At 43.1% G+C, this 23,386-nt stretch overlaps 3 protein-coding genes across 7 annotated transcripts in view; 2 read left to right on the top strand and 1 right to left on the bottom strand.

Annotated features, from left to right (window-relative positions):
* The window catches only part of grid2ipb (glutamate receptor, ionotropic, delta 2 (Grid2) interacting protein, b), a 42,000-nt gene extending 27,561 nt beyond the window's left edge, over positions 1 to 14,439 (bottom strand). For 2 of the 4 annotated variants that reach the window (XM_079372640.1, XM_079372641.1), the window contains exons 1-4: positions 12,595 to 14,439; positions 11,544 to 11,797; positions 11,123 to 11,452; positions 10,306 to 10,460 (exon numbers count right to left, since the gene is read on the bottom strand). In XM_079372640.1, coding sequence (XP_079228766.1) covers positions 10,306 to 10,460; positions 11,123 to 11,452; positions 11,544 to 11,797; positions 12,595 to 12,688 — 833 coding nt within the window. In that variant the 5' untranslated portion in view covers positions 12,689 to 14,439. Of the gene's footprint in view, positions 1 to 7,196; positions 7,996 to 10,305; positions 10,461 to 11,122; positions 11,453 to 11,543; positions 11,798 to 11,996 lie in introns of those variants that run through there. The other 2 variants (XM_079372642.1, XM_079372643.1) reach the window with 2 other exon arrangements.
* zdhhc4 (zDHHC palmitoyltransferase 4) lies at positions 1,237 to 19,032 on the top strand. 2 transcript variants are annotated; one of them, XM_079372646.1, is made up of 7 exons: positions 1,237 to 1,339; positions 16,568 to 16,705; positions 16,815 to 16,888; positions 17,075 to 17,253; positions 17,903 to 18,028; positions 18,171 to 18,415; positions 18,500 to 19,032. In XM_079372646.1, the coding sequence occupies exons 2-7, from the start codon at positions 16,580 to 16,582 to the stop codon at positions 18,797 to 18,799; spliced, it is 1,050 nt and encodes a 349-aa protein (XP_079228772.1). In that variant the 5' UTR covers positions 1,237 to 1,339; positions 16,568 to 16,579; the 3' UTR covers positions 18,800 to 19,032. The 2 variants fall into 2 exon arrangements, with proteins under 2 accessions (XP_079228772.1, XP_079228771.1); XM_079372645.1 differs by lacking the exon at positions 1,237 to 1,339 and adding an exon at positions 15,941 to 16,148.
* A 1,080-nt stretch (positions 19,033 to 20,112) lies between these two features.
* Positions 20,113 to 23,187, top strand: pgp (phosphoglycolate phosphatase). The gene is made up of 2 exons (XM_079372276.1): positions 20,113 to 20,774; positions 22,278 to 23,187. The coding sequence occupies exons 1-2, from the start codon at positions 20,180 to 20,182 to the stop codon at positions 22,601 to 22,603; spliced, it is 921 nt and encodes a 306-aa protein (XP_079228402.1). The 5' UTR covers positions 20,113 to 20,179; the 3' UTR covers positions 22,604 to 23,187.
* Positions 23,188 to 23,386: the final 199 nt, after the last annotated feature.

Raw genomic sequence — 23,386 nt, 5'->3', positions numbered from 1 at the left:
TGAATCAGCCACAAGCAGACTGAGACTGTGAAGATCAGCACCAGTGGAGTAATTAGCAAACAAACTCACTGACGGTGACAAGATAACATCTACCACTGTAACACTGGACATGTCCACAAGATGCTAATTAAGCACAACTCTGACGGCTAAATAAAGCAATTAGGGCACTTTTATTGTAAAGAGGGAAAGAGAGAGGGGGAAGAAAAAACAAACTTCACAGCAAATGTCAGCCATGTTCATTTCATTAAACAGAGATACCAACACTCAGGTAAGACACAGAACACCTCCAGCTCGGTGCTGTTCCTGCATGGAGCCAATAATGAAGTCTCATTTACATGTGGGAACGTAAAGGTCTCAGATTCTGTAAATATCTGCTCTCCAGAGAGAAGACTTCATTTTGAAGGAGTAAGATAATGTTAATCTGGTGTTCTGCTTTTTCATAACAAAGATGATACCCACGCATTAGACTTAATATTCACAGACGTAAAAGAAACTCTGACTAGCTGCTGCTGTAGAAGCAGAAACTAACACTAAAACACGTCAACACTCCTATGAACTGAAGGCGATCACATACAGAGAATATGCACAAATTAACTCTTCAAATTAAACATTTCAAACAAATAGAAACAACAAACTGTGGCAGTTTAACCCACACACACGCTGTGGGGTCACATTGAATTTAAATGGAGTCACCTGAAATGTGTATTTATTGATCAATATCAATAAGATATTGGCATACTGTGGGTTATAGCCATTGCCAAAACAAGTGTCTGAAAAAATGCCACCTCAGGCTTTCTCCCTGTCCACAATAATATACATTAATAATGGCTGAATGTCTAAAATCTACGTTTACTTGCAACACGGTAAAAAACAAAAAACAAACTATAACTTGATCAAATTACTTTGAGCAGAAAGTGTTTTGAATGTCGTTAGAGTTTGTAGCGACCGTAAATTGTCAGAATCACATGACAACACACCTTTCCATTAAAACCATTAAAACACACCTTTCCCCGTCATCCACCCACATTCATCTCATTATCCAATGGAAATAATCCACCGTTCCCCGCGTAATTGGAATCCGTCCTCCAGGAAGGGCATTTGTATGAGTGCCAGTCCTCATCGACAGAGAAGTCAGAAACACAGTCGAGGAGGAGACAACGAGAGATTAGAGCGTTTAGCCGTCTTGGGTTCCCACTTTGGGGCTGGAATTCCGTCGGCGCAATCGCTGATTGGATTTGTGTATTTCCATCTTGGATCAGCTGGCTCCGGAGTCTGAAGATGCCGGGTCCAGTGGAGAAAAGACCGACAAACTAACTGGCTGACTGTTTACTTCGGGACCGTGAGTACCCGGTGTTTGTTTGTTTTTGTTTTGTGTTATTTTAGCGAGAAACGCTGGTTATTTTGAGTTAATTTCCTTATTTTGTGTTGAAGCCTGAGGTGGTGGTGGTGGTGGTGGTTGTTGTTGTTGTTGTTGTTGTTGTTGTTGTTGTTGTTGTTGTGAGTACCTGGCACTGGACTGGACTGTGGAGTTGGGGAAAACGTGAACAGACTTCTTTTCCCGAGTGGATTGAACTTTGATAAAGAGACACTCGCACGCTGCTGCACACCTTCATTTCTTTAGTTTTGGAAACATGATTTATTATTCAATATGAACTGTTGCTTATAAACGTTGCATTGCTGAGTTGTTTGTATTGGTGGCTGTTGTTGTGTTCAATTAATTATTCCTGGTTCTTGCTTCATTTTGTGCAGGTTGACTATTTTTTGTTTAAATGTATTTTCTTTGTCAGACTTGACTCTGACTGACACCCCAACATTAAAACGGGTCAATCCTGCTACAAGTTTAGTGAAGTCAGAGCGAGGTCAACAAGCATTAAGAAGAAGAAGAAGGTTGGGACTCTTCAGAGGAGCTGTCCAGTCAGCACCACAACAACACAGGACGGAAAGCAGCATGCAGTGGCCAATTATTTCTGACAAGTTTCCCTCACATGCTGCTTGAATAATGTGTGGGGTTTCTCACAGCATGCTTTGGTGAAGTGCAATGTAATTAAAGGAGCCAATTATCTAGAAGAGGGGAAATCTACCCAGTTTATCCATTAACCTCAATGGAGTTGCCACAAAGAAGTACAAGCCCTAAAAATGCGGCTCAGGAAGGAGCTTTTAAAAGTTTTTTGGGGAAAAACAACCCTGATGATGTCAAAATGTTGTTCTGTTATTATTTTGTATCTTTTGGAACATGTTTAGGAAAGTCTCTTGAGTAAACTGGGTGTATGAAGGTGATGAATGTCCAGCAACGAGGCAGGAAGTGTCAAATAAGGCCTGTGATCACGTTGCATTATGGGAATTGTAGGATCCAGGATTTGAAGGGCTGTTTGTGAGAATATCTCACCCACTGCTGCTTCGATGTCGGAGCCTCGATCTGCCGTGAGCTGTGTTGAGGTCGTACTTTGATCCTGTTTTTAGAAGAGTCGTCTCGTCACAGGTTAATCAAAGTTTTAAAAAAAACAACATCTCAGATTTTGTATCACTCATATCCTGCAGTAGAGTCCCAAATGATTTGTCCTTTCAATCAACATATCCTCACTGATTGACTCCCTCTAGTGGTGAAGATGCACAACTGCAGTTTTAATCTCTTCCATCCACATTCAGCATAAAAGAAGACTGTTCCAGCCATCAAATTAAATACTTTTGAAAGGTGGTGACATTTAAGGAGGAATTACTCACAGATGATTTTAAATCATTTTGTTTTCACTGTTACAGAAACTGCACTCTTCAGATAAGGTTGCTCAGCAAACCAATCTGTTCAGCTAACAATAAAGGCATATTCTCAGCCTGCTGTCACTCTCTCTCTGCAGAATGGGATTAAGTTGGATGTGCACATGTATATATGAGTGCAGCCTGAGACGGCGCTGCCTGAGCACAGACTACTGGTTACATTAAAAAGACTCCTGGGATATAAATAAATGTTCTATAGTGATGTAGGTGCAGCAACCCACACACTCCCTCTCTGCTGGCGATCCATGTTTCCTGTTATTTGTCAACTATTCATATCACAGTTCTAATGCCTCTCTTTCTCTCTCTTGCATACACACATATATATACACACACAGTACACGTACACACACGGTGTAGTTAAAGGATGTGGCTGTTTGCTGCTGCTCTTGTATAAATGCAGATCTGTATTGTGTATGCAGCCATCTGTTGAAACAGCCACCTCATCGCATGAAAAAAAAAAAGTTTTCGGCGTCGCCTCTTTGAAACTAAGTGAGAGCTCCGATTTGACCTCATTTATACGGAACAGAGATCTATAATTATCTGATGGAGAGTTGCGGAGGAGGGAGCAAGCAGGGAGGAAGGGACGGATTTCTCAAAAGGGAGAAGTGACGAGCAGAAAACTACAATGAGGAGACCTCATTTCATTTCATTTCATTTCGAGTGTCCGGATGTAGCTCAAACACAGGAGAGTGAGAATCTTTCCTACATGATCAGTTTGACCGTCTTTTCTTCATCACTGATATAAAAAACAAAAAACCCTCAAACGCACATATTAAAGAGAACAACAAGTGGAAGTAAAAGCTCATTCTATCATTTAAAATCCTTTATGAGGATCACTCCCCCAACGATGCTGCTTTGTTTCCAGGAAATGGCTGAAAGTGGAAGATTAAAAATAATGCGGCTGGAAAAAAAGTTAGGCCAAATCTGATCCGCTGAGCGAACCTCAGATAAAGAGGTGAAGTTAACACGTGATCATAAACAGAAGACTGATACAAAAGAGAAACAGGACATATTGTGATCAAATCTTCAGCTGAGAGAAAATAAAGGCGTCACGCTCTGATGATGGGTTACATAACAGAAGCTGAACATCCATCACAAGATAATATAAGAACACAGTTCGCCTCACTCACTACTCCTCGTAACTCGACCAATGTTCTCTGCTGTAGGTGTGACTGTGAGAGACGACGGTGCAGAAGCTGAGTCTCCCACCTTTATAATATCTTACAGTCAAGATCTCAGCTGAGGGTGAACTGAGCGTGTCCAGACTTTATAAAATAACCCGACCATACAGGGTCGGGTTAATTTAAAAAAAAGACATAGGAAGGACCTGCAACTAAACATCAAATGCACCATCTAATGCAAACCAAATAAATACACCTCTGGGTAGTGGGAATTTCTAAGGGAGAATTGCACGATTTGTGCCCGATCCTGGTGAACAAGATCCAGCACCTCCCACATCGGGACCGGCACCTGTTTGATAAGATCCTGCTCTTCTTCTGTCTCTAATAATCTGTTCTGATGCTCCTTTTTTCTCCTTGTTCCCTGCTTTTATGCACATTTAAATCTCTTTTTTTTAAAATCTAGATCGCGGTCAGGTCAAGTAGGGATGATTTGTAAACGTGAGGGCTAAATCGATGTGATATACTGTCTGCAATTTAGCCAAGGTCGATGGCTGTTTTATGGGCTGTTTTGGCCAAATAAACTGGACTGGAGCACTGACGTCACCTTGCTTTGTTTATTATAAACTATAAACTGGTCGGTGTAAAAAAGTTCTAAATATTCAATCTGCAGAGAAACACAGTGTAAGGAAGACAAGATGGTCACTCAACATAAAGTAACTTTGCATGTATATGCATCATAGCTTGACGAGCTGGAGGGTAATAATGCTTGTTGTCATAATCCATATAGCGCCCCCTGCTGGTGAACAGGTAGCTTAATACTATGAAACTAAATGAATGCTATGCTGAGTGGTGAATAAACAGAAACATGGCCACATAGTGTGTCTGACAAACATCAGCTGAAGATCCGTCAAACATTTAGCATGAGGCGACAGGTGACAGAGCGACGTGTTTCAGGTCATATGTGTGACGTCACACCTCCTGTAAGCGATTTATAACTGTTATACATAAATGATATATTGTTCAGCCCTTGTGGAAACACAGTGTTAATATGAATACAGATTCACAGTTTGTGTTGGTGCCTTGTGAATCACAGCCTGGCACTAAAGTAAAGTCTGCTTACTCCAAACAGGAACATCATTTATGAAAATGTGCTCGATATGACAAGCAGCTTTAAATCATCTGTTGGTGGCGGGGGATGAAAAGTCATCATCGTGACTTATCATTATAACTTACATCCTCACCATCCATGAGATAACCTTCCCCCAAAGATGAGTACCAAGGAGGGATGTAAAGATGAATGCTGATAAATCGATTCAAAGGTGTCGAGGTTCACATCTGTACAGGCCCGCCCCTCCCGACACGCAGAACACGCGCTGTGCGTCGGGCCCCGCGATCCATGGGGGGCCCCATTTTGCGCAAGTGAATTGAATTTCCCTCGGGATCAATAAAGTATCATCATGCTCTGCAAATGCGCAAAGGATGCACGTGCATTTTACCGAGAGGCGCGCGTAGAGCACCGCCACCAAGTCAGTCCGAGAGAGAGAGAGGGAAAAAAAGAGATGCAATGATTGAAAGCGCGAAGCATCACCATCTGACCAATCAGCGGCCAGATGGGCCGGCAGTTTTTGGGAGAGAGAGAGAGAGAGAGAGAGAGAGAGGGGTGGGTATGTTGTTGAAATAAAAAAGAGAAAACTTTGTGGCATATAAACATAAAGTGCTGGCATGTCTGCTCGTGCTAATCATGAGACAGAAGAGACGATAATTGTGTCTAGATGTGGACTGGAGAGGACATTTTCAAGGAGTTTTTAATTGACCAGTTGGTGGTCATATGTTGGCTCAGTTTATAGTTTATCTATCTATGCTTTTATTGTTCCACTGTTAATAGAGGCTGTTCATTTGATTCGTTAGTAATTTATTATTATTATTATTATTATTATTATTGTTATGTTATTGGAAGGGGGGCCCCAAAATAAAATCCTGCTTAGGGCCCCCACTTGGCCCTGCATCTGTACTCTGAAACATGAATCTCAATAACACAGTGAATATCAGCAGCTGGAGAGGAAGATTTAGAAAATCTTTAAAATCAGAGACGTGGAAACATTTTGTCTTCAAGACAGAAAATAAAAGAGGTGAGAAGATAACAGACAAAAACTGTGTGACAATATTACAAGAACACGAGGAACTACACAAACAACACAACTAACATGATGCAGAATTTAATCGACCCCTCAATGAGAAGCTCCGATCACCTCCCCTTAATGAGAGAATAAAAACATTAAAAACAAGAATGTTAGCAGCTCCTGAAGGAATCTGTTTCACTCATCGTCTGTCGACAGGCTCATGTAGTCAAATAAATCGAGGGAGAATCGTATCGTAACTCTTTCTGACTGAAGCGGCTTGGAGACAGCGTGCATTCATGTTTGTCATAAAGTAGCAGCTCAGCACTCTGCAGCCACCGGCTCCTTCAGTTCTCACTGAAGCCCGTCTTTGTCAGCAGCGATGAAGAGAAAGCTTTGTGCCCAGCGTGCACCGAGGAGCTGATGAATGTAAAACCAGCAGGATTGACTTCTGATCACTTATTTCCCTTCAAAGCATTAAACGGTTTAAAAACACTGTGTGCATTTTTAGTTTGATTTCAATGCAGAGCTGTTTTGGCACTAATGACCATGATGCCACCGTGCACTATCAGACATAAGGCACAGGAACACTCCCGCACAGACTCCACATAAAACAGGCAGCTCAGGTTTGAAATGAATATCTATGTAATCCAAAATAAAAACTAAAGCTCAACATTCAGCTGCACATCATACACACCCTCGAACACGTGGCTCCAGATTAAATCCATGAATCAGAGAAATCACTCATCCTAATGACTTCAGTCCCTCAAGAGACAACAAAACAACAATCGTGTTTGTTTGCCTTTCGGACTGTGTTACAACCCGCTGCGTCCAGTGAAGTGCGGTGCATCACTTCGAACTACAAACACACACTGTTGACGGTTCATCTCGGTGTATTAATTATGGATTCAACCTCGGAAAACGCCTTGAAGAGAGCGAAGAAAAGCAGCAGGGAAGAACGCGTTTAGGAGCACGAATAAGCACATGTCAAACATCAACAGTAGCAAATATCTTGAGCTGCAGTCAGCATGAAATATTCACTCACCTGCCACTTTGCAAACATGCCTACACTGATGCCACTTTGTGCAAACGGTGCAGACCAAGAGATGTCGATAAAACACCAACGTGTCGTCAAAAAGAAGCAACAAAACACAACAGCGTTGAAAGAATGGACAATCACACTCACCCCAGACAGTTCATCGTCTCAGCTGTCACCCATCGCTCAGAAACAAACCGAAGCTCCAAGTTGCATCATGACACCCCTTCTGCTTCTCGGAGGGAAATAAAATCTATTATGTAGGAATCTTGGTGCATGCAGGAGGCTGTCTTTACCAAACTGTCAAGGGAAAACGGTCACCACAGAGAGAGAGAGAGAGCGAGAGAGAGTTGGGAACAGCCCGAGCTCAGAGCAGAATAATGAGAAGAAAATCCATCAGAGCCAAACACAAAACCCCCTTCAGAGCGAGGAGGGAGAGAGGTACGAGAGTTGGGAGAAGGGTGGGGGGATGGAAAAACAAAAGAGAAATGCCATAAAGGTGGTCATGCAAATTGGAGTGTCCTTCATTATACAAACACCAATGAGGAGTTCTCAGGTGTTTGAATTATTCATGACCTGCTTCGTGTCTTTTTTCCCCAAATGGATCTCATACAGCTGGAAAGCCTTCAGCACTCGATACGATAAAACTCGAGAGTATTCAGTGGGATAATAATCAACGCTATACCATCCTTCTCAATATGATACTATGAAAAAGTTACCATCGGATGTGAAATACAATAACAAACAATACGGTACGAAACGATACGACATGATACAGTACTATATGATGCAATTCAATACGATTCATTAAGAGATGAATGAATTTTATTTTGGTGTCATGCACACACTGCGCCCAACCCTCATGGGCTTATAAGACCCCAGAAAAGACATTGCATTGCAGTGGTAGTAACATTACAAAGTTGCAGGTTCCTGGCGTAGTTCATTTTTTAAATGACGTTTTCTGCTTCTTTTCCCAGACGTGACAAATAAAATCATAAACAGGGAAGGGTTCCCTTTTTGAAAACACACTTTAAGTTTTTCCATCATCGTCTAACCAAACAAAATCAAGATAAATTGAAGACATTTTTTTTTTTTAAAGGACGTCCCTCATACTATCGTATAGTGGACAGTAGAACAAAATAATGATACGATTCTATTCCACATGATGCAACTCGGAACAACTCGAAGTTTCAATAAGACGCGATACGAACCTTCTCGATACAGTACGATGGGATACGATGAGGTATGGTGAGAGGTACGAGCTCCACTGTAACACTTACAATACAATAATGCTGCAAAAACTGATGACTTGCAAAATCCATCAGAATATCTAATTAACTGCAGATTTTAAAATGTCCCTAAAAAGATACAGTGCAGGATTCATGTATTCATTCAGCTTCTATCTGTCCGTAACTTCTTTTCTTTTCACAGCTCTCTGACATCTTCCCCCGTCTGCTTCTCCTCTGTTTCCCTCCATCATGTCATAAGATGGAGATAGAGGTCATGAAGTAGGTGGAACATTGTTTCCCCCAAAATTAAAATGTAGATATTTGGAAGCATCACAGGCGGAGTCAGGACTACAATACTTTGTATCTCTCTTAATATTATAACCCTGAAAACTGGAGTAGAAGGGCGGCGGGGAGCCAGCGTGGTGAGGGATTCAAAAGATCTGATTGGCTGTACTTGTGGAGGAAGAAGTTTGCAATCTGTGAGCGAACTCTCGGTGGATTTGGAGAAAGGCAGGAGTGCTGGTCATTCTGGCACAAACTCTGGCTACCTCAGTGGCTTTCTCACTTTTTGTCATCTGGCTTTACTCCATTCCTCTCGCTCTATTTTTTCCTCCCCCTTATTTCTATTCTGGAAGGGTCTGTGGTTGTCGAGCAGCATGGCCATCGGTATTAAATGATGTTTTCATGAAACGAGCACTCTCGACTCAATCTGTGTGTGGCTCATCATCACACACACCTCCATGCTGTGTTTCCAATCCATGCTGCCAAAAAACACTCTGCAGTGGGGGCCCACTCCGTGTCAGATTAGTCCCCGAGTTTCACTAACACTGATGACACTTTAAGCGACTTGGAGGTTCAAGGTGGATTTACCCCAGGCAGCAGATGGGGACCCACCTAAACCTGCAGTATGGCTGTGGAAGGACTGCCCCCCCCCTCTAATCCAAAGCCTGTTTGTTCAGTCATTATGCATTAAATCCTTACAGATTATTTTACTTTTCACCGGGGATGTGAGTCAGATACAATAGCATGACTTGCAGTATAATAGAATGACAGAGCAGTGTTACGAAATGGACGGTCTGGATTTGTACGTCTTCAGATTAGAGCCTGTAGATGGGAAGGGCTTACATTGTCAATAAGATGTTTTGATTGTAGGGTTTGCTGCATTCTGTTTTTAAGACACACAATATGTAATAAGCATCAGCGTGAAGAACGGACAACAAGCAGAGATTATAGCAGACAGTAAATATGTAACACGTGTACATACACTGGACAAATGATCCTTCATCATGTAGCTCAAACCCAGACCATGGAGCTAAAGCAAAGACAGGAGAGTTGACATACAAGACGTGTCCATGAGACCAAAGGAGGAGGACGTGAAAGAAGGCTCCTCCACAAATCTTCAACCAAGATATCTTTTTGCCGACATAATATTTCCCTTATAGTGTTTCACAATTTCAAAAACTTTCCCTAAGATATTTCCGGGGTGAGCTGTATGCCTGAGCGTAAACATCCATGTTTTTAACTTTCTGACGAAGTGGAGTCCGACAGGTCTGAGTGAGCTGAGTTTCAAACTGTTCGAAGGTGTGTTAATCAGCATTACAGCCTGCTGACGGCATCTTTTCAAGACAAAAACTCACCGTCTCTCGCTTCCTGTCACTTGCTCAACACTACCTGTACTTTGAGCTGCAGGTGTAAACACTTAGAGTAAACAATCTGTGGCATCTCCACCCCACAGTGTTCGCCAGCTACGGGATGAAACGCTGCCAATAGCACACAATCAGTGGAAAGCTGCCTGGAGTAATTGGCCCTCTGCAATCAGCTTTGATTATCTTTCTGAGTGGTTTTTGCAACAGCAATTTATAAATGTTTGAATAAATGTGTTTATGTGCATGTTTTAGTCATTTGTGAATTATGTCATGTGACTGAGTTTGGTCTCCATGAGGGAAAGCACTTTGCATGCTCAGTTTCAGTAAGATCCTCTTTCTACCAGCACTTCACGTTGTAACTGAGGACGAAGGTCGGGCTCTTACCTGATGTTGGAGATAAGCTGTCGATGTTCATCAGTGGTGAGGATGTCGGGCAGGACGGATGCCAACCACTCCACTCTCTTCTCAGCAGCGTACTGCTTCAGCACAGCAAAGAGTTTCTCTTTGACTTCAGGCTCATCGCCTAAAATCTGCTCGACCTGACGGAGAGTGCGACACGATGTATGAGTGAGGAGCAGTCTAAGGAAAAGTGATGCATAACTTCAGTAAATCAAATACTTACATGTCTGTGGCAACTTAGTATGTGAGCAAGTTTAAAATGTGCTTTATAAGATTAAGATCTGTGCACAGAAATCACCCTTTTATTTTTTACCGAAAGCCACCGACCTCGAACCAGAAAGAAAAACTTGGCAAGCCTTTAAAAACGACAGAACATTCAATCTTTTTAAGGAAACTCGTTTTTAGTATATTGACACTCTAAATTAGGGCCGGTCTCTAAGTCTCTAACTGGACTGTTCACCTGTGTCGCCCCCTGGTGGTGGGTGTGACAGATCTTCAGAGTCCCTTTGCACCTTTAAGAAAAAGCTAAAGACCCAGCTCTTCATGAACACCGACACATTGAATAATCGTGATGATGGTTTTGTTTGACAATGTCAAGGATGTTACTAAAGCTGATTACAGCTTTGAAGAACAGCGGACTCAAAGCTGCACTTACTGACGTTGTATCCTCCCCTTTAAATCCTTGCTTGTGTGATTCACTCTCTTGTGTACGTCGCTTTGGATAAAAGCGTCTTGTGCCCGAGATGTAGCTGAATAAATGAACTGTTCCAGTTTCGTGAAACATCTGTCACTCCATATTTACCTTCCTGTTGAACTCCAGAGCTTTATGTTTACGGTCCAGCCTCGCCCCGTCTCCTCCCATCTGACCGTCCTCGATGCTGATGCTGTGTTTCTGCCTCTGGCCGAGGCACAGCACCCCCAGACGGAGCGTCCTTCCCTGAGAGGCCTTGATCAGCGCCGCGGCCGTCTCGTGCTGCCTGACTGGGATGCCATTGACCTCCATGACGTAATCCCCGGCTCTCAAACCTGCACGGCCGGCTGGAGAGCAAGGAGAGCAGTCCTCTACCAACAGGGGGCAGTCTCCAACGATGGTGAACCCAAAGCGACCGTCTGGACCTGGTATAATATCCATCTGTGATGCAAAAAAAAGAAGAATGAACCCCACAGGCATTTATTAAGAGACGTACACAGTACTGCTGTGATGGATTCCAAAGCTGTGAGACCTGCTGTATTCGGGATACAACTCCAATACTAGGTGGGATGTTCTTCTGAGTCTGAGCGATGGCCATGACAGATTGCGGACCCAGGGTAGAAACATTGTGTCCCTCGATCTCCAGAACTTGGTCCCCAGCCTGTAACCCTGCAAGGTGGGCGCTGCTGCCTTCTTCCACAGAGAGGATGTAGCTGGGTCCAGACCCACCCAGCTGGAAGCCAAACTCATCAGGCCAGCCCTGGTTGGAAGACGGCATGCTGAGGACTAAAAGAGACAAGGGGGACAATAAGCCAGATGAGGGTGGATGACAAGTCCTTCAGTGTAGAGAATCTTTTCAGAGAGGAAATGCTGATGTCCCTCTAGGCCGTTTTTTATTCACCCTCTGAAACCATGAGAAAGTTTTGCCCAACATTTAAGAGAAAGCGTTCTCCTGGTCAGTCTAAGACTCGTAAATTTCACTCACCCACTGAGGCCAATGCATTCAGCGACATTGCAAAAACACTCGTGGATCAAATTATCCTCTGCAAGCTCAAATTATAAGCGTCCGTGCCCGTTCTCTCTTCCGTCTCATCCGCTCTCTCCCGTGTCTCGAGTTGTTCTAGCCAGTGCGGCTCTGTAACCCTCTACCCTGATCCATGTCACCCCGTCAGGTCCCTGACCTGGTTCACAAACTCCAACGCAACCAATCAAATTAAGGCATTGCAGAGATTGTGACCTTAATTAACTGGAGAGGCAAAGGGTCCCTTCAGCTTCTTTTTGACTCATTGCACATGCAGACGGATCCTGTTGAATGGTGGTTATGTAACAAAGTGACAGAGCACACCACGGACTACACGAAATCAAGAAACAACCAAATAAGGTAAACTCGCAAATAAAGAGACACGACGGGAAGTTGAAGGCCAAAAGTGGGACAGAAATGATATAATATACATCTCGACTATGACTTACACAGATTTACAAAAACACAACATGTTGGCTTTCATGAAGCAAAATCAGCTGTGAACCGTCTAAAGCGCAGCTGGAAGTAAATGATGCAGGAGTCACAGTGGATGGAGACTTACAGAAATCTTTAGATGGATTCCGAGGGCCACGTTTGCTCTGCCGGAAAGAGTATCTACCCTTTTTGTTTTGCAAAAACTTCTTCATCGTGAACATGAAAAAGCAGACAGCCTTGTATCCAATTTGTCTTCTAAAAGTGATATTTAAAAAAAAAAATTAAAAAAAAATCCCCCCCTCTGATCTCTACCCAAAAAAAGTCAAACAGGAAGGGTGAAGAACTGAAAACACTGCTCCATTCTTCCTCCTTGAAACCCCAGCAGTGTCCTCATGTGCAAAGGGTGAACGTGCATGAGGAGCGAGTGCGGTCTCTCTGCGAGTGTGTCAAGGAGTTAGTCCTGCGTCTCATCCCTGATTCATCCTGGGGCCAGCCTGCTTGCACAGTGTTAATCAGAAAACTGGGACGCATGCACCCGCGCACCTCGGTTCCTTAATAATTCTCTCTCCAAAAAGGGTATTGTGAGGCCTCATTTTTCTATAAATACACCAATGTGTCTTTTTTCCTCCTCCTCCTCCTCTCTTGGCTAGGTGGCTCTCCGAGGGACTGCTGCTGGCCCAGAATCACTCTGCGTCGATGCAAGGAAGCCTGATGAGTACTAATTGGAGCGTCTTCTTGACTGTGAATCTTTTCGTCCGAGAGTCCGTGTGTGAGCTCGCAGCATTGTTTAAGTCCATTGAGAAAGAACAGGGGCAATCTAAGACTTCAGCCTGTAGGATTAGTAGGATTATAAACTGAATCTGTAGCACACCTCCACCCCTTTGTAAATCATACTGAAGGAACACAGACTCCCATGCCTTGATGAATACACAGAGAAGATGTATCAAGGACCTGAGAATGTCACAGCACAAGTTTTGTCTTGCTGATAAGTCAGAATGTGTGACAAAGATGATGCAGCATCAAGATATTGTCTGTATCCACGGCTGTGTTCAAGTCCAAACAGGACAGAAACTTTTACAGTTTAGCCATTGCAAAAGTGTCCCAGGCACGGAGCCAATGTTTGAAATGTCAAGGTGACAAAAGAACCTCGCTGTAGCTAGAGAAAGGAGAATTGGTTTGGTGTGAGTTTGATTTCGGCTCATTCATTCTGAATCCCCACGATGAGATTCATGAGCCGGCAGCAGATACATTTCATCTTCTGTTTGCTTCTCTTTCTCTTATTACTCAGCTTTAACGGGGTTAATAAACAATAATGTGCAGAAATAATCTGAGTCGAGTTGGTTGGTAGAGTCGGTCATCTCTTAACTGGAAGTTTAGGAGTTTAATCCCCAGCTCCTGCAGCAACATGTCCGATGTGTCCTTGAGCAAGACAATTAACTGCTCCTGCTGCTTTCTCAGCGGTGTATGAATGTGTATAAAGGGATTACTAGCTTTTAATGGCAGCCTGTACCGTCAGTGTGTGAACGTGCAGGTGTGACCTGCGGTGTAAAAGCAGTCAGAAGACTAGAAACACGTTCAACAAGCTCAAGTATATGAAGCAGGAAAACAAGTTTGTGTTTCAGGATGATAAAGCACAATGTCAAAATGTCCTTCTATCCTTTATTTTGCTCAGAGCTGCACTTCAATAAAAGTGAATACTTGAATGAAAATGCACCAAACTAACATCAGTATCAGTGCAGATATTGAAGTCATTTATTTATTTATCCGATATCATACTGATGGTGCCGATCCACATCGCCGATCAAGAAAGGTCGCCAGGCACTTCAATCATTCTCAGAAATTGATTTGGAAAGACGTGTTATCGGCCTTCAAGGTAGGTTTTTACACCTTTTTACGTCGACACACACTTGTTTTCAGTCGTTCAGCCAGTTGTCAATAACAGGAGTTAGAGTACAGAATTAAATAATGTTAACTGTCATTAGAGGCAAAGCAGCCAATAAGGAACAAGCAGTCCTGCAGAAACTGAATAATTAAACACAAGTTGTTCTATCTTTAAACAGACACCGTTCACTTCAATTAAACTCTCCTCTTACGTTACAGCAAAAACAGTCGATCATGCACGACAAGATGACAAATACTACACTGACGTTTAACAGGCAGGCGGCTTCGACAAAAGTGTAACCTTAATCAATGCATCTTCTGAGAAATCAATCATACTTTTGGTCACATCTTTACATTTTAGATTTTTATGACTTTTTGGGGTGAAAAAAAAAACAAGGACCTGAAATATTCTGTCTCTATAAAGAGCTTAACTGCTATAATAAAGTCATAAATGGCTCAAAACTCATTTGAAACGCTTCTTACAAGCAAACTGAATGCGTTAGTTAGTTTGAGTCATTGTGGGAGAACACATATTAATCATAAAGACCTTTTAAAGCGATCAACACACAGGCCCGTCTCGTGAAAAGTCATAAATCCCATACCTTTTTAAAACAGCACTCATGCAGGCGTCCTGAGTGCGTCTTCTCTGTCCGGCTCTGTGGGCTGTAATATGAGTGTTGGGCCATTTCAGCAACCAGATACAACAGGTGTCTTGTAATGCCTCTGTGTGTTGTGGATGGTAGTGACAGAGAGAAAACAATATTTAGTTACTGCAGGTTGGTAATTTATGTCGGCAATGACGCCTCAATGTTGAGAACATTACAGTCCACATGTTGCCGTGTTTGCCTTGGAAGAGGTATCATGCTTAAGTGCTTTATGATAATAATAATAATTGTATTTCTATAGTACTTTTTCAAGCCAGAGGAACTAAGTGCTTCCTACAGACAACACAGACAACCAACACACTGCAGAACAGAGCTGTAATTAATAAAAAAAATCAAACTAGTTATAGGACAAAAAGGCAAGTAAGTAAAAATGTCTGGATTTAAAACAAACAGGAGGACTGTTCCAAAGCTGAGAGAAGCCAGTACAGCTAATGCTCGATCACCCTTTGACCTTAGTCTGGACTGTGGACCCTTCAGATCTCAGAGGAGGTTTGGGTGGTTAGAAGTCAGGAGGGGTTCATGGATGTAGTTTAGTGCCTGGCCATGTAAAGCCTTCTAAGTTAGAAGTGAAATATTAAAATCTCCTTACAATAGTAATAAACACATGGTTAACTCACTCTGGAAGTTTCAAAATGTAAGTTATACATATATATATATAATAATATATATATATAATATATTATAATTCATGGAAGATTATCACAATAAATTATGTGCAGAAAGGATCTTCTTAGATTGGGAAAAATCATTTTACTGTGACGTCTTTTTAAAATGAAATATGTAGGTTGATGTTTTGTGGAGTGTAATCATTATTTTGACTATGGAAAAGTAAAGTATAAAGTAATTCAGTTAATAGCTAAAGGATCATCGCTCACCGTCCTGCAGCAGCCTGAGCAGGTTAGCGTTAGCACAGCCAATCAGATGGTAGCATCAGGTGTGACGTGATACTCCCTCCGGCACCGGAGTTCAGAGGAAGCTAGCTCTAGCTACGTCAATGCTACGGAAGTAGCATCTTTAATGCACACAATACGTGGAGCTGGTGGTATTTATAGCACGCATTAAACACAACTATGTAGACGTAAGATTAAAAAAAACAACATACCTTTGGGCAGTTATGTGTGACCTCACCTGGAAGGTAAGGGTAAAGTTAGTGTGTGACTAACAGAAAAGTTGTTTGTTACTCACTGAGGTTAGCATTATGCTAACAGAAAGTTTATTTATTTAGATGACTCACCTGAATTTAAGTTAAACAACCTAAACAGTGTTAACAGACAGCAGCTTGAAGTTCTTTCAACAGGACTGTGACTTTATGTTCAGTTTGCTTTGTTTGTACCATAAACACCTGTTATTGTTGTTATTATTGTTATTATTGTTGTTGTTATTATTGTTGTTGTCATTATTGTTTTTATCGTTATTATTATTATTGTTATTGTCATTATTGTTTTTATTATTATTATTGTTATTATTATTCTTGTTATTGTTGTTGTCATTATTGTTTTTATTGTTATTATTATTGTTGTGATTGTTATTGTTGTCATTGTTGTGTCTCTGCAGTGTGTACAGTAGATGATGGATTTCCTCACCCTGTTTGCTATCTACGTCGTCGTGGTGCTGACTTGTATATTCCTAGTTTGTAAATACTCAGGTCAACAACAAACTCCCTTCGGTGTCTTTTTCAACCCTGTGTTGAAGGTAAGAAAAGTTTGACTGTACTTTTATAATCTGACACTGTGTGGCGCTGTGACGCTGAATATTACAGGCACATTAACACGAACTAACTGCAGTTACACCTGGTCAACAGGTATTCGCCTCATTCACGCCAACATGGCTCCAGAAGTTCACACAGTGGTGTCTGCACAGGCTGTTCCATCAAAGGTTTGTAGATGAAGCATTTCCAGAACGAAAAAGAAAAAAATCATTGTCATGATATTTATCATTCATAGTGGATTTTTTTTTTGAAATTGCATAATATTTCATAGTTCCCCTTTGATCTGAGCGCACAGCAGTGTTTTCTGCTGTACATTTGTCATGAATTGGTTTTGTCGTTTGCTTTCACTGCAGGAACAACATGTTCATTTATTTACATTTCCTGCTGGAGGGAGTGGTGTATGCAGAGTTTTCCTACGAGGTGTTTGGCTTCTGCAGGGACATGGACACAACTCTAACCAGCCTGTCTGTGCCTTACATCCTGCTGCTTATAAAGACCTGCTTCTTCTACCTCTGCATCAAAAGAGATCCAGGTACATTTTGTATTCACTGGACTTTTTTTTTTTTTTTTTACACATTCAGAACTCCGCTGCCCGTCTCCTCACACACTCCCACACCAGAGACCACATCACCCCCGTCCTTCACAAACCTCCACTGGCTCCTCATCCCCCCCAGCGTATCAACGTCAAACTGCTCATGCTCCCCTACAAAGCCCTTCATCACCCTGCTCCCCTTTACCTGTCTGAGATCCTCCACCAGCACACCCCAACCCGCACCCTCAGATCTGCCTATGCAAACCTCCTGCCCCCCCCCACCACGGGACAAACTATCGGTACTGGGGGGACAGGACCTTCTCTGGTGCTGCTCCCACCGACTCAAACTCACTCCCGAAAAACATTCGAGACTCCCCGACACTCACGTCCTTCAAGAAATCTTTAAAAACTCACCTCTTCAACATCGCCTTCATCCACTGAGTCCCCTCCTTCCCCCTTACATTGATAGTTTAGGTTTTGTTTATCTATTGTTTGTTTCGGTCAAAGAGCAGCGCTGTATAAAACTAATGTATTATTATTATGTTATTTCCTGCAGTGCCAGAAATGTAAGTCTGAGATACTTGTCTGTATTTGAAATTGATTGAATATACTGCAGGGTTTAATTCAGCTTTTCTTCCTCCCTTTGCAGGCACAGTGACGAAGAAGAAAGTCGCTGGCCAGCTGCAAATCTACCCGTATGACAGGAGGCTGTTTCATCCGGGAGTCTCGTGTCCAACCTGCCAGCTCATCAAACCAGCTCGCTCCAAACACTGCAGTGAGCTCTCATGTCATACTCTTTAGTCTAACACTACCATGACAAAGTAATCTCCAAATAGGAGCGTACTTTATATTTTCATAGTGAGACACGTTGGGACAAAGTGAGCAGGGCTGCATTTAATGTACACTCTGTGTTTCAGGGCTCTGCGACAGGTGCGTGCAACGTTTCGACCACCACTGTGTCTGGGTGAACAACTGCATCGGTGCTCAGAACACACGGTACTTCTTGCTGTACCTGTGCAGCGTGTGTGCCATGGCGGGCGACATGGCCGTGCTCACAGGAGACATGCTGCTCCACGCCGTGTTGCGTTCGGGGCTTCTGGCGGCCAGTTATATAGACGAGCACGGCCAACAGCAGCCAGCAGGGTTCATGTTTGTTGTACAGGTGAGGCTTGGTGCTTCTACGTGTATTTTTAATGTATTTTGACTTTTCTTAATGAAGCAAATTTCCCCCCTCCTCCTCGCTCAGCATTTGTTCCTGACTTTCCCCCGGATTATCTTCATGCTGGGATTTCTGGTCTTTGTCTTCTTCCTCCTGGCGGGTTACGCACTCTTCCATTCCTACCTCGCCCTCGTCAACCAGACTTCGAACGAGTGGTACAAAAGTCGAGGATACTTTTGTCAGCACTGCCACCCAACCACAACAGCGGACCATCTCTGTGACCCGGTCCCGGACCACTCTAAAAGATTCTACTACAGCAGGGGGATACTGCGAAACCTGGGAGAGATTTTCTTCCCTCTGAAATCGGTTCAGAAAAAAGACAATTAAAAAGGAAAACTGCCTTCTGTGTTTTGACTCACTGTGCCATCCCCATGGGGTGAACTGTCAGAACTGACAGAACGGCTGCTGACTGAAGATATAAAGCTTGTGTATGACTTCTTAAAGGCTTCTGGTATCTGTTAACCTGGAGTTATGACTAATTAGAAAGCATACTGTCACTCAGAAGAACTCCCTGTAGGATCAAATTGTTCATTAATTAAATACTGTAGCGGAAAGCTCAAGACATCTTTATCCTTTTTTTTTTTTTTTTTTTTTAATCCTTTGCCTGCAATCAACTTTCTCATTAGCACTTCCAAACAGACAACCTATGTCCTACTTTTCAGTGAATATCCAGAAGGCCTCACATTTAAATATTTGGTACTTCTTAAAGGCAGGGTTGGTCATTTTTCTCCAGATAGACTTTTTAAAGAGGACATATTCTCCCCCTCTTTTCAAACAGTCCCCCCTCTAAATGCTCTAAATGAAACTTCTGTGCTTTGGTCCAAATATAACGTGAATCAAGCAGCAGAGGAGGTTTGTGACCAGCTCTCTCAGAACGCTCCGTTTTAGTGTGTGTGTCTCTTTAAATGCAATGTTGTTGTAAGACTTAGAAAGACTGGATGGGTTTAATCTGTAGACACTCAGGTTAACCACATATATATTCTGAAACACTGCCCTTTGAGATTTTCGTTGAAATTGTCTTTAGGTCCTGACAGAAATTAATAACCCATGTGCTCTGAAAAAGGAACAAAGAAAATATGTCATCAGTGGTTGTAAGCCTGTAAAAACTTTGACCACATTTCATTATTAATTAGCTCCTGTTAGTTGGTGAGGACTTAACTGAAGACAACAGATGTCTGTCAGTAACTAAGTGCTAAACCACCAGATTATTATTTTTTTCATATAACTTGGACAGGACAAAAACTTTATTGATCGGTGAGGGTGTGAACAGTCCCCCTCACCGATTAATAATGTTTTTCAAAATAAAATAAAAGACGATGAGAAGGGGGCACTTTTGATGGACTTATTGTTATGGAGGCGTTTTATTGCAGTTACAGATCAGATCCAGCAGATGGCAGTAATGCAACCCTTCATAATGCCAACTCCTCCATAAATCCCAGCAGCAGCAGCAGAAGAAGAAGAAGGAACCGCAGAGTTGACGTAACACCGTGGACTCACAGCGAAAGGTCAGGCTCTGCAGGTCTGAAGCAGACCGGTTTGTGGAGCAGGTCGGGTCCAGCCTTCAGGATCACTCTGGTGTTAAACTACATGACAGATAAAGACCTCACGCGCATCTTTGGACGGTAAGAAAAGCAACGTGCTGTGAGGACTACCGGCACGCACCTTCCTCTGCTTCCTGATAAGTTGACAGCTCGGTTCTCTGTCCTGATGTCTGGGTCAAAGTGCACCCGTCTGAGCGGGACTCTGGTGAAGCAGGTCCTGGACTCGGTGGACAGCGTCCTGTTTGACTGTGACGGGGTGATCTGGCGCGGGGACCAGGCCGTCCCCGGCGCCTCTCAGGTCATAAACCTGCTCAAGGAAAAGGGCAAGAAGGTCTTCTTCGTCACCAACAACAGCACGAAGACGAGGAAGATGTACTGCGAGAAGATGTCCACGCTGGGCTTCAACGTGAAGGAGGACGAGGTGTTCGGGACCGCGTACTGCTGCGCCATGTACCTGCAGACGGTGTGCAAGCTGCAGGGGAAAGTCTACCTGGTGGGGAGCAACGCCATGAAGCAGGAGCTGGAGGCGGTGGGGATCCAGCAGACCGGGGTGGGGCCGGACCTGATCGTCGGGAAGCAGCTGGACTGGGCTCACGTGCCTCTGGATCCAGATGTGAAAGCAGTGGTGGTGGGCTTCGATGAGCACTTCAGCTACATGAAGCTGAACAGGGCCCTGCAGTACCTGAGCCAGCCGGACTGTCTGTTTGTGGGGACCAACAGGGACACCAGGCTGCCTCTGGAGGGGGGCAAGGCTGTCCCAGGTACAGGGAGACTCCTCACCCACAACACAAGGCTTTAACACAGATGAACACAGCTGTTCAAAAACACACTCAACCTTTAAGTCTGGCTCCATGAAGTGGAAAGTCTTACTTTTAGTTTTCTCAGAACAAACAAAGTGAGAGATTAGTTTCAAGAGGAATCTCGATAAGTTTTACACGAGGCATCTGGAGAAAATCCTCCACTTCAACTTTTCAGATTTCTTTGAATTGTTCTTCCAATATCAGACAGAGAACATTAATTTATCTACCGTCTGACAGTCTTCTGTCTTTTAATTAAATATAACACTTTAAATGAATGTGTTAGCATTATGGGCTAAAGAGTAAAGTATTATTTAAAGCAGTGGCTCTCTAGTCTATCTGTAGGAGCCACCAGCAGCTCCTACATTACAAATAATTACATTTTTCTTTATTTCAACTAGTTAGATTTATTTCATTATTTATTTATTTCTTGCAGAAACCAAACGAATATGTTGATGAAGTGTTTTGGACACATTTTTTTGTCCTTCATGCATTTCATGACCCACTGGAAGTGGCTCTGCGGCCCACTTTTGGGTCCTGACCCTCCCTGTTGAGAACCACTGATTCAAAGCTCCTGTGGAAAACGCAGTGTGTCTAATCTCTCTGCTGTTTACACTTTCAGAAGTCTGGCAGTAAGACTTGGACGGCAGGAGGTTCAGACGTCGGAAGTAACAGAAAATAAATGATCATTGTTTACGCTGATGGTCTAGTTCACTTTGAAGGTCATGAGACAGATCAGTATATATTCCAGTCTGTTTCCTAACCTGCTTAAAAAACCTCAGCACAGTAGCCTTAAAACCAAGACTCGCCCTTATCTTTTCGTTTTCTTCTGGCCTTCTGCACTCATTGTGTGTGTGTGTGTGTGTGTGTGTGTGTGTGTGTGTTTACCTCATTGTGGCCCCGAGTCACTAAGCTAAAGAATTGTTATATCTCTGCTTCCCAACCAGCCCTGACCTCACTCTGAGATATTCAGGAGTTTTCAAGGACTACAAATACTTCTGACTGAACTACATCGGGCTGAATGAACCAAATCATCTCATTTCTGCTCTTTAAGTCGAGATGAAAGTTAAACTTGATTCCCCTTGATTGGTGCTGTGATTTAAAATAGACGATAATAAGATCATCCTTTATTCATCCTACAAACAAGAGACATTTACAGTGTTACAGCAGCAAAGCAGAAGAAAAATCACACAGTGCAAAATAAAATTAGATAAAAATATTTAAAAAATATGCATGAAAAATAGTAAATAATATTTATAGCAAATAAAATCAGGTGGAGATGACCTCAAATAACATTAATTTTGGAAGAGAGGCAGGAGTGAACATAGAGGAGAGAGGGAGTAACTTCCTCCTTTAAAGTTGAAAAAAAAAACAACTGTCAAATGGCAACAGAGGAAATGAATTCATGAAGTCATAACGGAGAAGTTCACCTTCATCCTCCTCCTCCTCCTCCTCCTCCTCCTCCAGGTACCGGCTGCCTGCTGAAGGCCGTCGAGACAGCCGCCCAGCGCCAGGCCCAGACGGTGGGCAAACCCAACCACTTCATGTTCGACTGTGTGGCCTCCCAGTTCGGCTTGGAGCGCGAGCGCTGCCTGATGGTGGGCGACCGCCTCGACACGGACATCCTGCTGGGCTCCAACTGCGGCCTCAAAACCCTCCTGACCCTCACCGGGGTCAGCACGGTGGCGGACGCCGAGGCCCATCAGAAGAGCGGCTGCGCGGAGAGGCGCGGGATGGTGCCGGATTATTACGTGGACAGCATCGCAGATCTCCTTCCGGCTCTGCAGGGATGAAACCGCGACGTGTTGAGCTCCGTTTGATATCAAAGGGAATCATTTTATTTTTGTCTGTAAAATCGATTAAAATTATCTTTACAACAAAGTCGCAACATAGCAGCTGCTGCTGTGTGGCAGAAGAGACTGAAGAGAGACGCTCTTTAAAGCTTCTATTTTAACAAATGATTTATTACTAATAATATATGAATGATGATCAAACGCCAGTGTTGAGTCAGTGTTACGTTTTTAAAGATGTGTGTTGAGGTACTGTACTTGGAGGTTGACACTGATCTGGTGTGACCTGCGCGCGCTGTGGTTGATGTAGGTGTTTGTTTGTTTGTTTGTTTGTTTGTTTGTTTTGTATTCGACAGGAAGTGTTTGCAGAGACACTCACGGGAGGTTTACATTCCCCGGTGAAAAGGTGATGAGCGTTGTGTCGTTCTTGTTTTTGCAGGTGCTCCTCTCGTCCCGTTTCTTCTGACTGGTCATAACACTGTAAGCAATACTTGTAATGAACTCTATTTATATTGCACTTTTCACAACAGGGTTACTAAGTGCTTATTATGGATACTTGACTCAATAAAAAAACTATATTCACGAAATCTGCTCTCTGACTGTACACGTGTCCTCTCCTCCTCCTGTGCTTAAAGTCACCTTGGTCTGTCATCGGCTGGACTTATCACCTGTCACCTGATGAGAGAGCTTTCAATGCTGGGCCCTTTGTCCTTTGTCTGCCTGTTCCTCACATGTGACTGCACATTTTAGAGAATGACGGGGGGGGGGACAGGCAACGAAAAGATG

Source organism: Symphodus melops (assembly GCF_947650265.1).
Source record: "Symphodus melops genome assembly, chromosome: 21".
Classification (NCBI taxonomy): Eukaryota; Metazoa; Chordata; class Actinopteri; order Labriformes; family Labridae; genus Symphodus; species Symphodus melops.
This window is presented reverse-complemented; position numbering and strand designations above follow the sequence as displayed.

Excerpts from the sequence above, each read along its gene's own strand:
- pgp (XM_079372276.1), top strand. The coding sequence starts at position 20,180 with ATGTCTGGGTCAAAGTGCACCCGTCTGAGCGGGACTCTGGTGAAGCAG. Across the intron at positions 20,775-22,277 it reads GGGGGGCAAGGCTGTCCCAG|GTACCGGCTGCCTGCTGAAG; the intron begins GTACAGGGAGAC and ends CTCCTCCTCCAG.
- zdhhc4 (XM_079372646.1), top strand. The coding sequence starts at position 16,580 with ATGATGGATTTCCTCACCCTGTTTGCTATCTACGTCGTCGTGGTGCTG. Across the intron at positions 16,889-17,074 it reads CACAGGCTGTTCCATCAAAG|GAACAACATGTTCATTTATT; the intron begins GTTTGTAGATGA and ends CTTTCACTGCAG. Across the intron at positions 18,416-18,499 it reads GGTTCATGTTTGTTGTACAG|CATTTGTTCCTGACTTTCCC; the intron begins GTGAGGCTTGGT and ends CTCCTCGCTCAG.